Source organism: Empidonax traillii, unplaced genomic scaffold (genome assembly GCF_003031625.1).
Source record: "Empidonax traillii isolate 1590-97213 ecotype Southwest subspecies unplaced genomic scaffold, ASM303162v1 scaffold147:size910788, whole genome shotgun sequence".
In the NCBI taxonomy this organism is placed as follows: Eukaryota; Metazoa; Chordata; class Aves; order Passeriformes; family Tyrannidae; genus Empidonax; species Empidonax traillii.
The window spans coordinates 571,461-589,692 of record NW_020955340.1 but is presented as its reverse complement, the minus strand read 5'-3'; the positions used below and the strand labels follow the sequence as shown (position 1 = coordinate 589,692).

The following is an 18,232-nucleotide window of genomic DNA, read 5'->3' as shown; positions in this document are numbered from 1 at the left end:
CAAACCCTCAGCAGCAATTCCCCCCCACCCCCCACACCTTCTTAGCCCAGGGCAAAGAACTATGCAAATTGAAAAAAAAAACAAAATCAAGCTAGTTATAAAACAATATGTATTTTATGTTACATTACAGTTATATACAGTTAAGATGTTATGTGCACAGCAAAAGGGAATCCAAACACTCCCCCCGGAGGGATAGGGAAAGGGGAAAAGGAACAAAAGGAGACAAAAAAGGGACACTGAGCAGATATGCGCAGTCAAACCTGAGAGCTAGTAAATAACTAGTAAAACAAATCTCATCACATCCCTTAGAAAAGCAGGATTGGCAGACATGGCCAGCACTCTCCAAGCCTCCACGTGGCGGGTCAGTGGATGCTGCAGGCCTCAGCCTTAGATAAGTGAGACCAACGCAGGGACCCACTGTTCCCGAACTTGGGCGGAAGAGAAGAGAGCGAAGGCCTCTCCTCCCTTCTTATTTATACCCCGATTTACGTAAAAATCGTATGAAATACTGGGAACACTGTCCCTTCCTTGTTTACAAACTGATCACCAAGGAAGGCCTAGATTAAAACCACCACAAGTGGGATTAAAGAAGTCTAGTTTCATGAATACTTACCACACAGCAACCAGCTGCAACAGGCTCTACCCTATTTGTGAGCCATCTTTCTCTGCCCCCATCCCTCTGACAAACTGTGCAAGGCAGTTTTTCTCTAGCCAGTTCTTGCAGTCCAGCCAGTTTGCAACGCAAACACAAGAGAAAGCAGCATGAACCTCAAGCCCTCTCTTAGTGAAGGCACTAATTTGGACTTCTTGCAGCTACTCATTTTACAAAACTCTCTAAGAACTCGGCATCTCTGAAACTCTTTACACCTATATCAAAGTAGCTGAATGTGCTAATGAGTTCAAAAGGTACTGAAAAAGAATAAAATCAGCTTTATCAGTCAACTTATTTTCAAAAGTTCTGGAGAAAAAAAATCTATGTAAACAATGGTAGATCACTTAGGGAAGCAAAACAGTCTCATCTATGCAGTTGCAACAGTCACAGCACTTCTGTGACACTAAGACTATGAAAGGAAAGCTGTTGGTGCAAGGAAATTCTATTTTGTGGCCAAGAAGCCTTGGACTAATTCTGAAAACAGAGCCCAAAAGAAGTGAGAGAATATTCTGTGTTGTTTTATTATGTAACAGACCAAGACTGGACAGACCCAATCATTCCTCAATTATCTCAAAGCAATTTTAAAATGGTTTCTGATATCAGAATTACTCTCTTTACCTTTATCCTGATCTAAGTCATGTTATTTTCATGTAGATTATTTGATCTGTACAAGGCTTTAGGTGCCCTAATGTTTAAAATGGGAAGAAAATCTTAATATTAGGGCAACTGCTTCAATAGATGGTTGTCTTCTAAAACAGATACTTCTCATGTCTCTGTTGTTCTCATCTAAAAAACATTAGTACTAGAACAGCGCTAAAATAATATCAGCCTTTTTTACATTGTTGAATTCTGATTCAGTAGCATAGGTAAACACATTTTTAACAATTTTGACATTTGACATAGTTATTTTAGTAGCTTAATAACCGTTTCAAGAGTAATTTGATATGCTGCATCATAGAAGCGACAAGATTTCTTCCTTTCCTTGATACTTTTCCTTTTATATTGATTTGTCTCTTTATCAGTAAATGCTTTCAGTTAAAAGTACATAAAAAACCCTGTAAACTGAAGGCTTTTGCTGCTGTCCAAAAATACAACCGCAATACAAGATTTCTTTGTTCTGCCTTGCTGAATTCATACATCAGAGGAACTACGATATGCACTGCAAATCCCTACCATAACATACTTATTTATATCCATTTCAGATTAAGATTTTTTACTCAAAAAACAAAAAAATCTAACTGCAACACTAATTGTCCAACTGATTATTTCTAAAAGAAAAAAATCTCCTATCTGTACAATTTAATTTAATAATAAACAAATGGTAAGAAAAGAAGCACTCCTAGCTAGAGTAACAGAAATAAAGTAGGTGGCTCAATATGAAGTGACATAATGGAAAATTTTCAGGCACCAGAGTGAAACATAACCCTTGGGTTGGTATTCTAAGCAATATGTGGAAGAAAATGGAACCTTCAGAACAAAAGCTCCAAATGTGATGTTTGTGACAAAACACCTCCTAAAACTGTATGGGAATAGTCTCTGGAATAAAGACAGTAAAAGAAAAGAGATCCAGAACTGGGGAAGCCACTGCTGCACACAGGCACTTCCTAAAGCAGGAAGATGACTTTTTCCAGACCACTGCTAAATCATATTGATAATTTAAGGTACTGACTGGCTATAAGGTGTTTAATTTGCAATTTAATATAGACTGGATTATTTCTATGATAATCATGCAGCAATTATATCTATCTAATTATCAAGTGTCATCAGTCTTTCCCAGTTACACTCCAAGAAATAGCTTATTTTCCTAACTAAATTAACTGGTAATAACAAGTTCCTCAGTATGTAGGAAAGAGGAAGTACATCAAATCTCTAGATTACACAAAAAGCAGACGAAGATGGAGTTACAAGAAAGTGGGGGATTGAAGATGAAGGCAATTATGTTTAATTTAGAGATGCTAACAAGGAAATTCTAAAGTTAAAAGCTGATCAGAATAGAGAGAGAAAGTAATGACTGTATTTAAATGTCAGAAAAGTTTGAAATAACTTAAGAATCTTGGAAACACGAAAATTGTGGAGAAAGAGCCCTCTGGCTGTATTTGCTTACTTACAAAAAAAGAAACAGCAGCTGTCTAGAGGTACTCCTTATGTAAATCTTAGCCATGACACAAATAAAGGTTCCACATCTTCATTTAATTAAATATCTAACACTAATATGAGAGAGTTGGTTCAGTGCTGTTCTTTAAACCTTTGCATAATTATTTGGCAATATACAATTGTACAGATTTTTAAATAAATGTTAGAGTTCTTCCAAGACTCTTTCAGTTGTTACCTAAACTTTAATGCACATTGAAATGAAGATTATATGATACTCCTATTTCCTGCAGCACACTAATTCACAAGTGCATCCCTGAAAACAACATATAATACTGACACTGTGAATTTTTATTACCTTCAAAAACTTCAGGTGCCATCCAAGCAGCACTTCCTTTATTGTTGGTCATGTGTGTTTGAATATCACAGGCTGTACCAAAGTCACAGATTTTTAGAACTGTCCCCCCAGCTACCAAGAGCAAACTGTCAAAGAAAAAAAAAAAATATTTAAATTGTGGGATGAAATAGTCTGGTAATAAACCACTGTTTTTTTTTTTTTTTTAATCCCAACAACTATAATTCTAATACAGCTGAATGTCTTAAGGCTTTGATTCTCAGTGCTTTAGTTTTATAATCTGGGAAATAAGTAAGGTCACTCGTTTCTAATGCAAACATATTGAATATTTTAATATACTCCAATACATACTGTAATTTACTAATATTCCTACATGTCAGATTTTAATTAAGTATCTTTAGCCACAGTAAATCACTAAGTATATATTGACATTAATATTAAACCTTCCGATTATAGAGGCTGAAAAAACAGTGCTGTAACAATTTCAGCACAAGAATAGTCAAGATGCCCGCTAATGTCCGTCAACATAGATATTTATTTATATGAAAGCACTGAAGTCCCATGTTGACAGTTCTCTAGATAAAAACTGGGGATACAAGAAAGAACTAAAGATTTAAAGTTTGGCTTCATATTAGGATTTTATCTGGTAGTAAGTGCAGGCTACCATAAAAAAGGGATGATTCTGCTCATACTCAAATATTTGTTTCTACCTAATCTGTGCAGCCAGATCTGAAGCTGTAAAATGAGTCAGATAACAAACTGACTGGATAGAAAACTACTGAATTTTGTTTCAGTGGAAAATGATGGGAGCTCCTGGCAGGGGTAGTAGAACTGGCAGAAGGGGCAGACAAAAGAGGATGGCCATGTGGTGAAAAGAGCTCTAATATAACAGATTAAATATGACATTAGAACCAATCAACCAAAACACCCCTGCCACAATGTTCTCTTACTGAACAACAAAACCATTTCAAAACTGGAGGATTTTAAATGGCTCTGATTAGAAGTCTTACTTCTAAAAAAATCCTCTTACATGATACAGGGCAGGAGCAGGATATTTTTCCAGTTTGACAGAAAGTAAGTGAATACAGTTCATCTTCTGTATCATACACCATCATTCTGTAACTGAAGTTTCAAATGCATACCTTTCATTTGGAATATGGTAGACTCAAAAGTTAGTATCAATTAAAGGTTCTTTTCAAATGCAATAAATATTTAAAAATTATCTTAACTTCCAATTGTAAGAAAATATAAAATATGAACCATAAACCTACTTTGGTGGTTTCAGGTCTCTGTGAATTAGAGCCTTTGGTTTCATGCTGTGGAGATATGCCACTCCTTGGGAACACTGTAAACACCAACTCATGGCATGTGCAGCAGTATAATGAGGCAGAGGTTCAGCACCATGCAGCACTGCAAAACAAAGGCACAAACTAAAAAGAACTTTATTGCATATTACAACACATATGATGGAATTAACAAAATACCACTTAGAAAGCTCTATGGAATCTAAGTAATTATCAACACCTCATTACCGCAACTGAAAATATCCTTCTGGAGACTTTAAAAATAAATGACAAAATATTTTCTGTTTTTTAGTATGCTTTCCATAAATTTTAATGTTAAAATTCAACATGAAAGGTGTTGCTTGTTCTCAGCTATCCCTAGTAAAGTCTATGTTAAACAATTGGTCAGGGAATTTACAACTTAAGCAAAAATCTTTTCAGATGTTCCACTGGAAAACTTTAAATTACTTATATAAAATATAAGAAACTGATACCAAGAACAAACCAGCGGACTGAAAAGCGGTTTTAAAAAGCACACTCCTTTCTCCTTAAAACTATTTAAAACATTTCAAAGAACCACAGAATGGTTGGAAGGGACCTCCAGAGGTCCACCAAGCAGGGTCGAGCAGGCCACCTCCAGCTGGTTGCCAGGACTTTGGTGAGGTGACTTCTGAGTACCTCCAAGGATGGAGACATATGTATGAAACAGTTTTACAGTTTAGATCATGTATGCCCTAATACTAGTGCTTTAGGTCCAGGAAGACACTATGTTGAAGTGATACTCACCATTGTATAGAGAACCTCCTTCGGCATATTCCATGACAAGACACACCTTTGCAGGGGAGGGAACAAAGAACAGGGATGTCTTAAATGTAGGGGCAGAAAACAGCTTCTATAAACTGAAAGTTCTTTGAGAACAACTGCAAAGCCTCCATACCTAAGCTAATGGAAAACATATCTATGAAGTAAAAGGTCAGTTTGAAGTGTACGTATTTATATGTAAGAAACAGAAATCAGTTTTATACTTAGTTCCCACTGTAAGTTAGGAGAGAATGACCTCCCCCTGCCTCAGTCTTAAAAAGCAAATGCTGTCTTCAAACTGCAACTCACTTGTTCTTACTTTTTTCCTTTAGCAGTTTACAAAAAAAAAAAAAAAAAAATTAAACACCATGTCAAAATAATATCACTACTACCAAGGAAAAAAAAGGGATGCAGCATTATTTTAAACAATTAAATAGCCCATATTAGAATTAGCTAAGGATGTATCAGTCCAGTCATAGGACTTGCTTTTCTGCTTTGAGAATTTGTGGGACTGTTTGCAGCTGTGGCAAATCCTGAAAATTGCACACATGAGAATAGGAACTGATTTACAAGCTATAATCATGTGTTGCTAATGCATTTGCTTTTTGTATTGCTAATTTGCAATTAATATACTGTAAATATGAACATAACTACATATGTAATACAGCAGATGCCATTCTAACAAATGGAAGCATAACCTGTGCTTAGAAATGGCTTTGGGGTCTTCTTGAAAGAACTTATTTTTCATAGCAGTGGAAAGAAAAAAACCTACGACCTGAAAATATCAAGCAACCTACATATCTGTACATTTCCTTATTATAGCCAAAACATAAAAAATACATAGAAAATATACATTTTTAGTAAGAAATGCATTTTTTGTGCATTGATGCTTGCACATGCTAAGCTAGTCACTTGCTGTTACACTGACAAAGCTATAACTTACTGGGTTTAGACAGGCTCCATATAACTTGACAATGTTGGGATGGTTCACTCGTGACAGCTGTCGAAGCTGCAACACAAATCACACAATTTCAAACCATGGGGAAAAAAGGTTAATGCTTTATTTTCACAGTCATGATTAATACACTGCGACAGAAAGTACAGTTTTATATGTCTGCATAACCCTAGATAGTGATTTTAGGAATTCCAAGACCTATGTCCCTCTTTGCATTTTAATTTATGTAATTAGGTTTGAGTCTAATTGGAACTGTATTTTAAAAGAAATTTTTAAGAAGTTAAATTTAAAGAAAATATTTTGACAGGCTGTAGTAAAATCACTCAAGTCACAAGCACTCTGCATCTAAGACCTCTGTAGGTTTGATGCTCTTCCTGGAGCCTGCAATTTTGGAATCTCGGTTGTCTGGCTACTTAAAAAAATCAGAATCATATTGGCTTTATTCACAGTACAGAAGATTACTGTTCTAAAAAATCCCAAGCCCACAACACTAGAAATAAAGCCAAACAGTTTAATATTAAAGTGACATAGTTAGAAGAACCTACTACTGCTTGTACTGACAATTACTCTATTTTGCACTAAGTATTTTTATTACCAGTACGTAACAGAAGGGAAAGAAAAAATAATTTCTTTTTCCCTTTACACAGGCTTCTGAAGTAGTTTATGCTGTTCATTGTCTATGGAACAAATGCTACTTTTCTGTACACTTCAGAAGACGTAAAAAATCAGAACAGATTATTACGCTGTGTAGGGTTTCCAGAATACCAATTATTTAAGCATTTTTAAGATTATCTACTCAAATCTCTTCAGAACACAAAAAATGCTAAGAGACAGATCAGATCTACTGAGTATTAAATTAGACTGAGATTACTAAACTTAAAAACTTTCCACGGTAATGAACAAAATAGAAATATTTACACAGAGGCCTATAACAAACATGCTTCTTTCAACCCTTCAATGTGTTACATTTGAGTACATTTAGCTCCAAATTGAAGAGATTTATTTTTAACATATTTTGCGTATCTCGAATATACTAAATGATAACTGAATAAATACTAAGCAACATGTCACAATATATCCCACTTAAATTACACGGCAAACTTTTGATTCTAATACATGTTATGTATCTTGCGAAGTGTATCATTGTATCTGAACTACTCAAGGTTTTTCTGAAGAAGTAGACATGGAATGAAAACAGTGACTGCCTTTAAATGAGTTACAGGTAGCAATATATGTAAGAAAAAATAATAAATTCATTAGAACTGTTGATAAAACTCAGAAACAGTTTCAAGTATGGACCTGACTGTACTGAAGAACCTATGCTGTAGCCTCTGGAAGTGTTAATCAGCTCCAAGACTTTGGTGGGTATTTCAGCTGCACCCTGATTCCAGACTGGGACAGAATCTAGGAACTGGCATTTCCCCAGTTGTGTGCCCTTCTGTCTTTCCTCCATGCCTTCCAGCTTTTTATGGGAAGCAAGCTAAAGAAGCTGGAATGTTCTCTGACAAATCTCTTGTTCTGCAAGACAAGAGGTCCAGGTCTGAACTGGGTACCACTAAGTATATTTATCTTTTAATAGACTTCAGTACTTTAAGTAGCTTTTAGTACACTAAAATGCACCCATGAATTCAAGAAAACAAGCTCTACCAAACCTGGTATTTCCCATCAAATTACTGTACCTCTACAATGAAGGCTTTTCTTTCAGATTCACTTTCTATTTGTTTAATGGCTACATCTTTAGCTCGCCATTTTGCCTTGCAGACCACACCAAAGGCTCCTCTTCCAACAACCTAGAACAAAACATAAAACGAGTTAAAACTTGAAATGGTTTCATTTGCTGTGCAGGACTTTGCAAAGAGAAAAGAAATTAAACTTTGAAAACTGAAGACACACAGGTTCAAGTTTTGCAGCAGTGACTGAATACTACAATGTCAAAGCATAACTGGTGCTTAGCTAAGCTTCCTCCAAAGATATTTTACAGAAGAATTGGAAAACATAATTTACAAAAAATTGTAAACAAAACAATTTAGTATTAACATTCAGTACCAGTATTTCAGAAAAATACGATCTCCCTTATTTCAAACAAGATTTGCTCAGAACAAAACTAGAGGAATGACAGAAAATTTATTTATTTAGATTTGACCTGTAAAATTATAAAATTATATCTATTTGCTGCATTCCTTTATTCTCGTTAGGAATAGGAATTTTAAAGTTCTGAATTTCAAATACATACAGAAACAATTGCACAGGACTATGATGAAGTTGGGATGAGCTGTTCAATGTGTTTAAAGTTATGTTTTCATTTTCTCAGGGATGACTCAATAGTGTGAGAGCAGTAAATTCTCCTGCAAGCCCTCCAAAGAAACACAGTGTCTGTACAAACTAAGCTTTCTCTATTTCTTGTTTTCTAGCTTATTTGGAACTAACATTGCCCAAAAATATAAAAAAACCAGACAGGAGTCATAACTCTTCACTGTAACTTCACAGAAGCAGCACTAGCAGCTTCTGCATACTATATTTTACAAGAAACCTTTAACCTTTGCTGTGAAGGAGCTCCAACACCACCATCGTTTAGAGCAGCTCTTTGAAACCAAGCATAGAAATGAAAGCAGGATAGAGAGAAGTGTCCTTTTTTCTATGAGGTCACTTTTAGTAACTGGTGAGTTACAAACAATGATAAACTGAAATTTTAATTTCTTTAATCGTGTTCTTCAGGGGGGAAATGGCAACACACAGAAAAAAAACATGCACATGAGATGTAAAGCTGAAATGAGAGCGTCACCAAAACAGAGACTCTAACTGCTAAGGGAAAGCACAGACAAGCAAGTTGTTTCACAAAAGAAAGGTGGTGAGAAAGAAGAAATGTAAGGCACACAAAGGCACAGAAGCAGGTACAGAAAAGAAGCTCCTCCAAATCCAAAAAATTCAAGGCAGGGCAGATGATAAGGAGGGGAGGAGAGATACAGGGCTAAGTCAGCTGGTCTTGGATTCCTATTTGGTCCTTGCAACCTTTCTTCACTGTTGATTTTAAGAGCACTGTGTGTTCCTAGTCCTTGATTTCAAGTAATATCCTTTGTATCCTGAGGAACAAAGCAGACGCTTCTAATGAAACAAACACGTTTCTGAGAGGTGAATGGGAAGGGATGGGAAAGAAAGGGAAATAAGGAGAGGGTGAAGTGCAAGCACTTCAAAATATGATTATCGTAGCAGTTTATTATGGCTTCCTTTATTAATGGACAGTTTATTACTGTCTTCCTTAAATGGGCAAAGCCCAAAAAGGAATATTATTTTGAATAGAGAAACACACTGCCTAAAATTACAAAGCTTTTCACTAGAAAGTCATAGTTATTTATGACTTTACCCAACAAAAAATGGGAAATATTATTGATGGGGGGGTATTAAAAACGTATACAATAGAGATGCAACATAATTAAAGGATCTACAAAATGTTCAAACATAATGTTGCATCCACATTATAAACACTACACCAATCTTATGGGTTCACTGGTAAATTCACTTCTTAACAGGATGGTTTCTTTAAAGAAAAGTGTGATTTGTAGGAGATTAGTGAATAAACACACACCCCATATGCTGAACCAATGCAAACTGCCTGCTGCCCATATACTTACCCATTGAGGAAATGACATTTAATAGTTTTGCCTTTCTTTTTTTTGAGATGCCCTCCAGTATAGCAGCAATTCAGGTCATTAAGAGTGCCGATATAGAGAAGGTAACTCAGTATCCAGGAATGTATGAGCACCAGACTACTTGTCAAGGCTTCAGGTGAGAGCAAACTATCACTTATGTAAACCGCGCTTGGGTTAGGTTCTTACTACATGCTTTCCTAATACATAAATAAATAAACAAATAAACAAACATATAAATAATAAATAAATAAATAGTAAAACTGATTTCCCTCGGGAATGGGGTGGAAAAGGCTGAAGGTGCATAACTCAAGACCTGATAAACTGTCATGATGAATAGGAGGAAGTCTGCAATCGAGGCCCCAATTTGAAGAGAGGAAAAATATAAATTAAAAAAAACCATCAAGATCTTGCATTAAGGAAGATGAGAAAAGGGAAATGATACTCAGTCTTTTTCAAAGGTTACCTATGGATATGAGAGATGGCTGTCCAGGAATGGTGATCAGTGGCATTTTCCTCTCCTGGTTTCCTGATTACACAAAATACTATTCTTCTATTATACATTACAGTACATACTTTGCCTTCCAGGAGTTCCTGCCTTCTCAACCTTTACCCTCCACAACAGTGGTTCATAGACTGAGTCTGCACAAGATATTTGTAGGAGATAGAACATGCCCCATTCTGCCCCAAGTGAAAAAGGGACCTGTTGATTGTAAGCTCCTCCCCTAGCTACAGGGCCTTGACTCTTCTCCTGATGTAACACACACCAACTATTTTCTTGCAGTCCACAACAGAGGTCTGAAACACCAGGCCATGGAATGATAGTTGAGCAGCCTACAAAAATAGTACGTATAAACAAATTGGAAATAATGAGTCACTGGAAGACACACAAGTCCCAAATAGTATCCCTTGGTATTTCCTTTTCCCTCTCAGACCACTTCTTGAATAAAATTGCCTAAATAAAATAAAATTTGAATAGAATTTCTTGGCAATGGCGGGCCCCCCTCCTTCTACTGGCACAGGAGAGTGGTGCATTACAACCCCTTTACTGACCTCACACAGTGTGTGACCAGAACTATGGTAACAGAAAAGTCTCACCAGGTGGTGTGTGTGTCATAAGTCTACACTTCACAGCACTGCTGATTTAGTGAGCACATAAAAGTCCACCGTGCAAGCACACGTAACAGCATCCTGCTCACATTTGGGAAGCACTAGGGACAGTTAAGGAGAGAAGGATGCCACAGAGCAGTTTGGGAGGATGAGGCATAGTGGCAGCAGCAACACAGCATATTATGAATGAGCCCAAACTAGGTTACCAAGTAACTGGAAAGAACTCTCTCCTCCATATAATGCATATAATGAATTCTCCTAGGTGGATGTAACTGGCCTGTGAGACTTCTTTTAGAAGGTTCCTTTTCTTAATGTACCTTTTCTCATACTGTTTTCAACTACAACTCTGTAACATTTAATCCAGTGACAGAGACAAAAAAATGCTATTTGAAAACAGTACATACATGTCAGGTAAAAGACTGGTCTTGGATACATATGATAAAATTTAATGAAGCAATTTAACATTTTTTTTTTTTACTTAGCCCGAATCACTTACAACAGTTTCTGATTTATCAGGCTTATTATATACTACATATATTTTTAAAAACTAAATATATTTATTTTTCGCGTGGATAACAAAACAAAAAAAAAAAGCCCAAGTATCTCTTGCATTTGATTCCACATGGTTAAATTCAGTCCATAAGTCAATATAAATCCATGACTGCCAGTTTTAATCCTGAGAATTGTTAGAAGTATTTCGAGTTCATATACTAAAGAAATCATTACTTTTCAATGTTGATATATTTTTAATAATATTTCTACTAAATGAAGAAACTAACAAAATCAAGTACACTGCCCAATGTCATGTTTTACACTGTGCCATGAATATCATAATACTTGGGCTTTAGTTGTAAAGTGGAATAAATTCCACGAATCAGGTTCATTTTAAGAAGTCCCACTGATGACTGGGAAAAAAATAATTAAAAACAATCAGTGTCTAGCACCAAGAGGAAGAGTTTACCAGGCAATCTGAATCTTAATTACATAACAGAAAGCTGTGAGAGACCATCAGGTATGTAAATTTTATGGTTGGTGAAAACAGTTTGATAAATGAGTAGGCAGTCAAGGTTGCATAACAATTTATCAGTGACTTGGTGCCTGCTTAGGCAGAGGGTTGAACTTGAGAAGAGGACACGAATGCAGTGAGTATTTACCTAGGATACAGGGAAAACAGAAGAGCCAATCCTCCATTAAAGCAGCTCAGTCTCTTGGCCAGCATACGAAGGGAGTAACTGTCAGAAGCAATGACGGATCTGATACAAACTGAAGCTTACCATACATGAAAGCCCAGTGTATTTGTCCTAATTAATCTGGAAAAAGTACCTTACTCATAGTAAAAAAACCCTCTATAATCAACAGAACGCAGCTTGTGGTGGATTCCATTTACTTAACATTTTCTTCTCTTATGTTTACGCTGAACTTTTTCTTTAAAGGAGTGAGTCTTAAATTTTGTCAGAACTGTTTAAACATTATGTAGTTTCCTTCAACACAGTGTGCTGGAACTAAGTAACTTAATAGCACAGGAGGGAGGTGGTGCCTGAACTTCGGTTTCTTCATGTTCATTCCTTCTTGTCCTCTGCTGTTGGTGCCACACCATATATTTGGGCACTAGTGCATATTCGGAATTATATGAAGCACAGTTAATGGAATTATTGACACAACAAATCAATAAACAGCAGTTGATCTCTAGCACCGCGTATGTTTGGAAAATGATCTAAAAATAAACACATTCTTTTGGTAAAAGATTTTGTCCCTCTAAATATCTTCTGGGAGAAAAAAGGAAAATATAGGGCAGATGACATGTTTAGAAATAGAACAAGAGTGCTTCTACTTTTCCCACAGAAGAGAAACAAGTTTGTTGAGAACCCATGAGTATGTGACACAAACACATTTTAAACTGGAAGAAATGCTTAAAGACCTTTAAATATTGAAAAGTATATATGTTCTTCTCCCTATAAAATTTATACCAGTAGAGAGTTATGTTTTCCTGTGTGGCAAAGCGACATGGCAAAGTACAGTGCCTCTTACATGTTTTCCAGATAATGTATTTAGAGTCTTATTTAAAGAATATGAACCATACAAGAGCCCTGGAACAAGCATTACCTCTGTCTCTGTGTACAAATAGTATCAAATGCTGTACATAAACAAAGATACATGATACTGACTTGGAAGTATGTAGACTATACTGACTGGTAAGTTATGTAGACTAGAAATCATGAAGGAAATAGAGACTGCAGATATGTTAAGACCTTAAGGATGTATTTTGTCCTAAGGGATGTGACCAATAATTTCCCCTCCCCCAGTAAAACAAGAAAAATGCATCTCTGTTTATTCAGATGTACCATAATCCCCTATGAAATGCCAAAACTTTGGAAGAATTAATTTCAACTCTGCATTAACTTCATAGGTTTCTGAAAAACATAGAGATACAAAGTTTTTGTCTCTGTCCATGAAGTTTCCATGTAAGGTAGCTCTGCATGCTGGATACCTAGTGCTTTTCTTTCTAAAAAAAACTCGCTGGACATATAACACTGCAATAAAATATAATAGCTCCCTGGTTAGCAGATGTAGTATTCTTTGGAGAATTGACTAAATAATTTGCAGTATCTATGGTGTGACATGTTTGGTGTTGATTTTGGGAAGCAAGACAAACAATTACAAAAACTCAACAACAGAAAAGTCAACCTGCTTCCAAACAGACAGCAGGCTCTAAATTATCTTTAATATCTATGCTGCATTCCTTACTGGTATATTTGCAAATGAAAGGCTTATGCAAACTGAACTTTTGTATCCCTCAAGCTTAAGACAATATGCAAGACAGAGTGGAAAAAAAAAGAAATATTTTACAGTGCTTTGTAAAAACAGAATAACATTTTTTAAATTCAGTTGCTTCTATTCTTTCTAAGAGAGCTCCAACAGTGCCAATACAGCACACTAATATTTTCCGTTTTTCACACATCTGCCCATACGATACAGGGAACATAGATTTTAAACAAAAAAAAAAAAAGTGCCCAAAGAAGCCACGAATAACAGTTTACAGCTCCTAAAAATATATGCCTACACTTTCTACCCTTCATTTAAGCAGCCTCAAATTCCGACTTTGGTTCCTCTGAGTGTGCTATGCTTTATTAAGCAGGTTGAAGCAAATCGGCCCCGTGCCACAAATGAGTGTGGCCAATACCCTGGCAGCACTTTTAGGATGGAGTTCACATCTGCCAATTCTTACAGCTATGTTCTTTGACTGATTAAGTTTATTTGTAGTAGAGTTGAGCCAATTCTAAATGTTGCTTTCCCTTTCTTGGATTCACACAGTAACGAAAAAAAACCCAAATTACCTCCACTCCCCCACCCCCAAAACCCCTGTAAACAATCCTACCAATTTTAAGTAAACTAAGTAATTTAGTTTAGATTTAGTTTCCAAGTTTCAACTTTTAAGTTATGCAAAACACCATAAGAAAAAAATATGCCTTAATGATCTTTTAACATAAATCAATTTGTTTTGTTACAGCAGCCCAGACAGCAAATTCTAGTTTTAGACACAAAATGTTGGGTACTGGGGCGCTCAGGGTGAAGGACTCCAACAGGAGTTGGGCTCACTGAGCTGGTGCTGTCTAAAATTATTGGTCTTTGATAAACACATAATCATTCTACAGGCAGTCAAATACTGCTAGAATCCACTGGGTGCAATAAAAAAGAGATGTGAAACTTGTTCTGTTTTAGTTTTTTCCTTAGGGAAAGGCGTTAGACAGGGAACTTGATTATTATTTCACAAAAACGCATTTTGCCTTCATCACTGGAATAGAAAAGCCTGTGAAGCTTCTTTCCCATGTGCTCTTTAGGAGAGTAAAATATAAGTTTATTTTACAGGACACAAACTGATTCATTGAATATATCTACTATATATCTGCATATAAAGTATCTAATGTAAAGTCTCACATTAACAGTTTCACTAGCTTTTCAGCCATCCTCTAACTCACTGCACACTGAATTTCACCCACATGGAATTGGTATTGTGTAACTTCCACTATAAATTCACACCCCAGAATGAACAGAATCTTCCACTGGTGTAACAAAACTAAATTTAAATAGTGACTTGAATTAAATCAGGAATTTATTTAGAGTAGAATCGAAGAAAATACTGGCATATGTTTTCACCATGTACTAATTTTTTGCCTTTGCTTTTGGGATACTCAGCTTTGCATCCTGAAGTCTTATTTACTGAAGAAGGCTGAGAAACATGACTGACTTCAAATAGATCCTTAACTACCACCCTTGGCTCTTGAGCACCAATCCTTTCGTACTCATGAAATATCCAAGAATACTGTTAAGGTTTCAAATTGCACCTGCAGTTCTCATCCAAACTTTTTCCAGTTTTGCAGACTGGTATTTTATAGCTGGATGTGATCTCCCAGGACATAAAAACAATGGAGGTAGAAATAACTTCATGCTCAGCAGCGGCTTATGCATATCAGCTATTCCTTATAGCGTAATGGACATAATCAGTCACCACAACTCATGAACTTTTGAAAGTTAAGTGCTATAAAAAGGGAGCAAAATCCAGTTGTCTCACTGTATTGCTCATTCTCTTGCCCCTGAACTGCTTTGCTTCATTATTGTTAAGGAACACATGCAGTTCTCAGCAAACTAAACAATTAATGAAATTATTCAACTGTGTAAATGTGCCATAAATTGCATTTCCTTATTTGCTGGGACCTTAAGCAGGTTTCCTAAAAAGAATACTTACAAAGTTTAGCTTTTCATCTTTAAGAAAACATTACCCTAAATTCCATTAGAATTAAGCACTGTTGCCCTAACATATTGTTGAAAATAAACATCAACTGCAACATACCAGCAGTATTCAAACGACAGTTTTCAAATAATTTACACTTCCACACTGTTCAAAAGTAACTTGCAACTGCACAAATATGGCAATGGTTTTCGACCTGGATAAATCGGCCAGTGGTCGGGCAGAACCACAGCATACATGACCAGACATGTACCTTTGGCTGTGTGATCCAAGGCATACACACATCATGTGATGAAGTCTACATTTTGGTCATGTATGGCTCTGTTATCCAGTGACATAATGGAGGAAGGGCTGTGGAATTTTCAGGAAAGACTAGAAGGGAGCAGGTTGCCAGAAAAAGTCAAAATCGAAGTCTGTTGCTTAGATGTGGAAACTCCTCTGGGAAGAAGACACAGGAGTATTTAGGCTAGATTTAAACATGAGATTTTAAAACAAGGCTATTAGGCTTGTTACTGTTACCTTAATTTCAGTTATATTAAGTTTTATTTGTTCAGTTTCTAATGGTTTGTCTATCTAATACCTAAAAACTTGCGAGGACATTTGCATGGTAAATAGGTAACATTTCTGCTGAACACAAGTTTTATGGTGTTTTTGACCTTCTTGTTTTGAAGATGCTCCTACTGTGTCACAACAATTTTTATTTATAATCCAACTCATTCATAATAATTGTCTCTACATTTTACTTCATTTTAAAAACTTGAAATAACAAAAAAGCAGCCTGAAGCTGGAGACATGTTTGACAGGGAGGAAGTAACACAGAGTACGTGTGCATGGTAGCTGATGCAAAATATGGCATGTTTTTTATATTATCCAGTAGAATTCAGGCAAATCTAAATGAAAATGCACTTATAGATCTCACATTTATTAGCAAGGACTCAGGGCCTGCAAGTATTCCAGAACTTCAATACCTATTAATAAACCAGTGGCAGAGTGGGACTGCTATCTGCTGACAAGACAGACTTGATAATACAACAGCAAAGCTATGATTACAAAAGCATTTGAGTTTCCAATGTAGATCTCTTGACACTCCATTTTGAAACACCTGAAGTTTGCCAAGCATAAAACTGACCATTTTGAGTCACTATGGCCATTTAAAAATGCTTGAAAACTTCAGAGCCTGAAGTGAGAGCACAGAAAATCCTTAGAAAGGATGTACGTTTTGTTATGACTGCAAAGTTGACTTCTTCCACTGAAATTGCATCGTGAGTAAAAGGTGAACACCCACACCTGAAAAAAGCAAGGCCTAAGTAGGGTCTCCAATTCATCTGCATGGTCTTCTTTCTTCCTCTGTGCAATGACATTTAGACTGTGTCCAGCACAAGGAATCTCCATTGCCTGTAAGAACTTCTGGTAGGACAAGTACACTGAATGTAACCTAAAATGCTATGCCAGCTGTCATCATATTTTTCATGGAGACAACACATTATCAGAGTTCTCCTGCTTATGCCACATGAGTTTTGTCATCTCCAACAGAGATACTGCTTTGAGAATAATGCAACAATCCCATTAAAGAGATTCTTAATTAGGTATCAACTCTACCTACATTTCTGTGCACACAGTCCCGTCTCTGCAGGTGCTAGGCATGGGTGTGGGATGCACACAAGCTCCCAACGCCAAAGCTTAATATGATAAGCTCGAGTCACACACTATGCAGGTCCACACTTCCTATATGTAAAACAGCAGTATAATCCTTGTTAGCAACCTTCCCAAGGGTGTTGTGAGGAGTAACGATTTGTATAGTTCTTTATTAATCCAAAGTGTTATGTCTTTATTAATTCCATGTGCTATGTCTAAGATAGCAGATGCGGTGCTCGCTTCTGTGAGCCAGCCCTGGGCACCGTTTTATGATGGATAAATTGTTACCCACTTGAATTTTCTTCTTCAGGTGAGAAAAGCCATTTCTCCCAAAACATGTGATTTGATCACTATCTATCAGTAAGTGTTGCAAAAATACCTTCACTTCGGAACAGTTAAATCCAGAAAGGGAAGCAGAACAATTAAGACAAAAATCTTTATGATTGCTATATTCACAGAAAGGGATAAAGGCAATCTTTTGGAAGATATTGTACTCTGAGATTTTCCAGTGCCTACTATGATGAAAACCAAAGTTACCACAAACCACTAATATAGCTGAAAGTGCCCTGGTGTTCATTGTAGATTTTATGTTCTGTGAACTCACCCCAGGCCATGTAAGCCCAGTATGATAATTATGAACAAACCACAATATAGCAAACTACTTTAAAAATGTGAGACATGGGTCGTCATACCTCTAAGAGCTACTACACAAAACTAAATTCACTTCCACACAGACTTGTTTAGAAAAAGAGGGCTATTATTACTGAAAGGGAAAGATGTTAATCTACAAATAAAAGCACAGAGACTGTTTCAGCGGTCTTGGATGCCTGTTAGGTCCAGACTCTACAAGCTGGCCTCATCAAATTCATTATGGGTCTACGTGACGCAACTTCATTCCTGCAGAGAACTTAGCAGGGGAGGAAGGAAAAAAAAAAAATCAGTAGCAGCAATATTTTTGT

General features: G+C 36.3%; 1 protein-coding gene across 4 annotated transcripts in view; it reads right to left on the bottom strand.

Moving 5' to 3' along the window:
* MAP3K7 (mitogen-activated protein kinase kinase kinase 7) overlaps nucleotides 1-18,232 on the bottom strand; it is a 48,460-nt gene that overhangs the window by 29,097 nt on the left and 1,131 nt on the right. For all 4 annotated transcript variants that reach the window (XM_027884489.1, XM_027884490.1, XM_027884491.1 and 1 more), the window contains exons 2-6: nucleotides 7,817-7,927; nucleotides 6,126-6,191; nucleotides 5,168-5,213; nucleotides 4,370-4,508; nucleotides 3,102-3,226 (exon numbers count right to left, since the gene is read on the bottom strand). In XM_027884489.1, the coding sequence (XP_027740290.1) occupies nucleotides 3,102-3,226; nucleotides 4,370-4,508; nucleotides 5,168-5,213; nucleotides 6,126-6,191; nucleotides 7,817-7,927 (487 nt within the window). The remainder of the gene's footprint in view (nucleotides 1-3,101; nucleotides 3,227-4,369; nucleotides 4,509-5,167; nucleotides 5,214-6,125; nucleotides 6,192-7,816; nucleotides 7,928-18,232) is intronic.